The 354-nt window shown below is 65.8% G+C and overlaps 1 protein-coding gene across 1 annotated transcript; it reads left to right on the plus strand.

Annotated features, from left to right (window-relative positions):
- Nucleotides 1-20: 20 nt before the first annotated feature.
- Nucleotides 21-348, plus strand: LOC145718173 (histone H1.4-like; the record flags this gene model as incomplete). Its single annotated transcript, XM_081809638.1, has 1 exon — nt 21-348. A coding segment is annotated over exon 1 (312 nt), but the record flags the coding sequence as incomplete, so codon positions are not given.
- Nucleotides 349-354: the final 6 nt, after the last annotated feature.

A 354-nucleotide genomic window follows, 5' to 3' on the forward strand; every position in this document is an offset into this window, starting at 1 on the left:
CTTTTCTGCTTTCACCGTCAGGAAGCCAAACGCACAATGTCTGAAACCGCACCTGCCGTGCCTCCTGCCCCTTCTCCCGCGGAGAAAACGCAGGTCAAGAAGAAGGCCCGCAAGTCGGCAGGTGCCGCCAAGCGCAAGGCGTCCGGGCCCCCGGTGTCCGAGCTCATCACCAAGGCCGTCGCCGCCTCCAAGGAGCGCAACGGCGTGTCCCTGGCCGCGCTCAAGAAGGCGCTCGCGGCCGCCGGCTACGACGTGGAGAAGAACAACAGCCGCATCAAGCTGGGCCTCAAGAGCCTGGTGAGCAAGGGCACCCTGGTGCAGACCAAGGGCACCGGCGCCTCGGGCTCCTTCAAG

The sequence above is a fragment of the Leptonychotes weddellii genome, unplaced genomic scaffold (genome assembly GCF_054177405.1).
Source record: "Leptonychotes weddellii isolate Sample4059 unplaced genomic scaffold, ASM5417740v2 HiC_scaffold_116745, whole genome shotgun sequence".
NCBI lineage: Eukaryota > Metazoa > Chordata > Mammalia > Carnivora > Phocidae > Leptonychotes > Leptonychotes weddellii.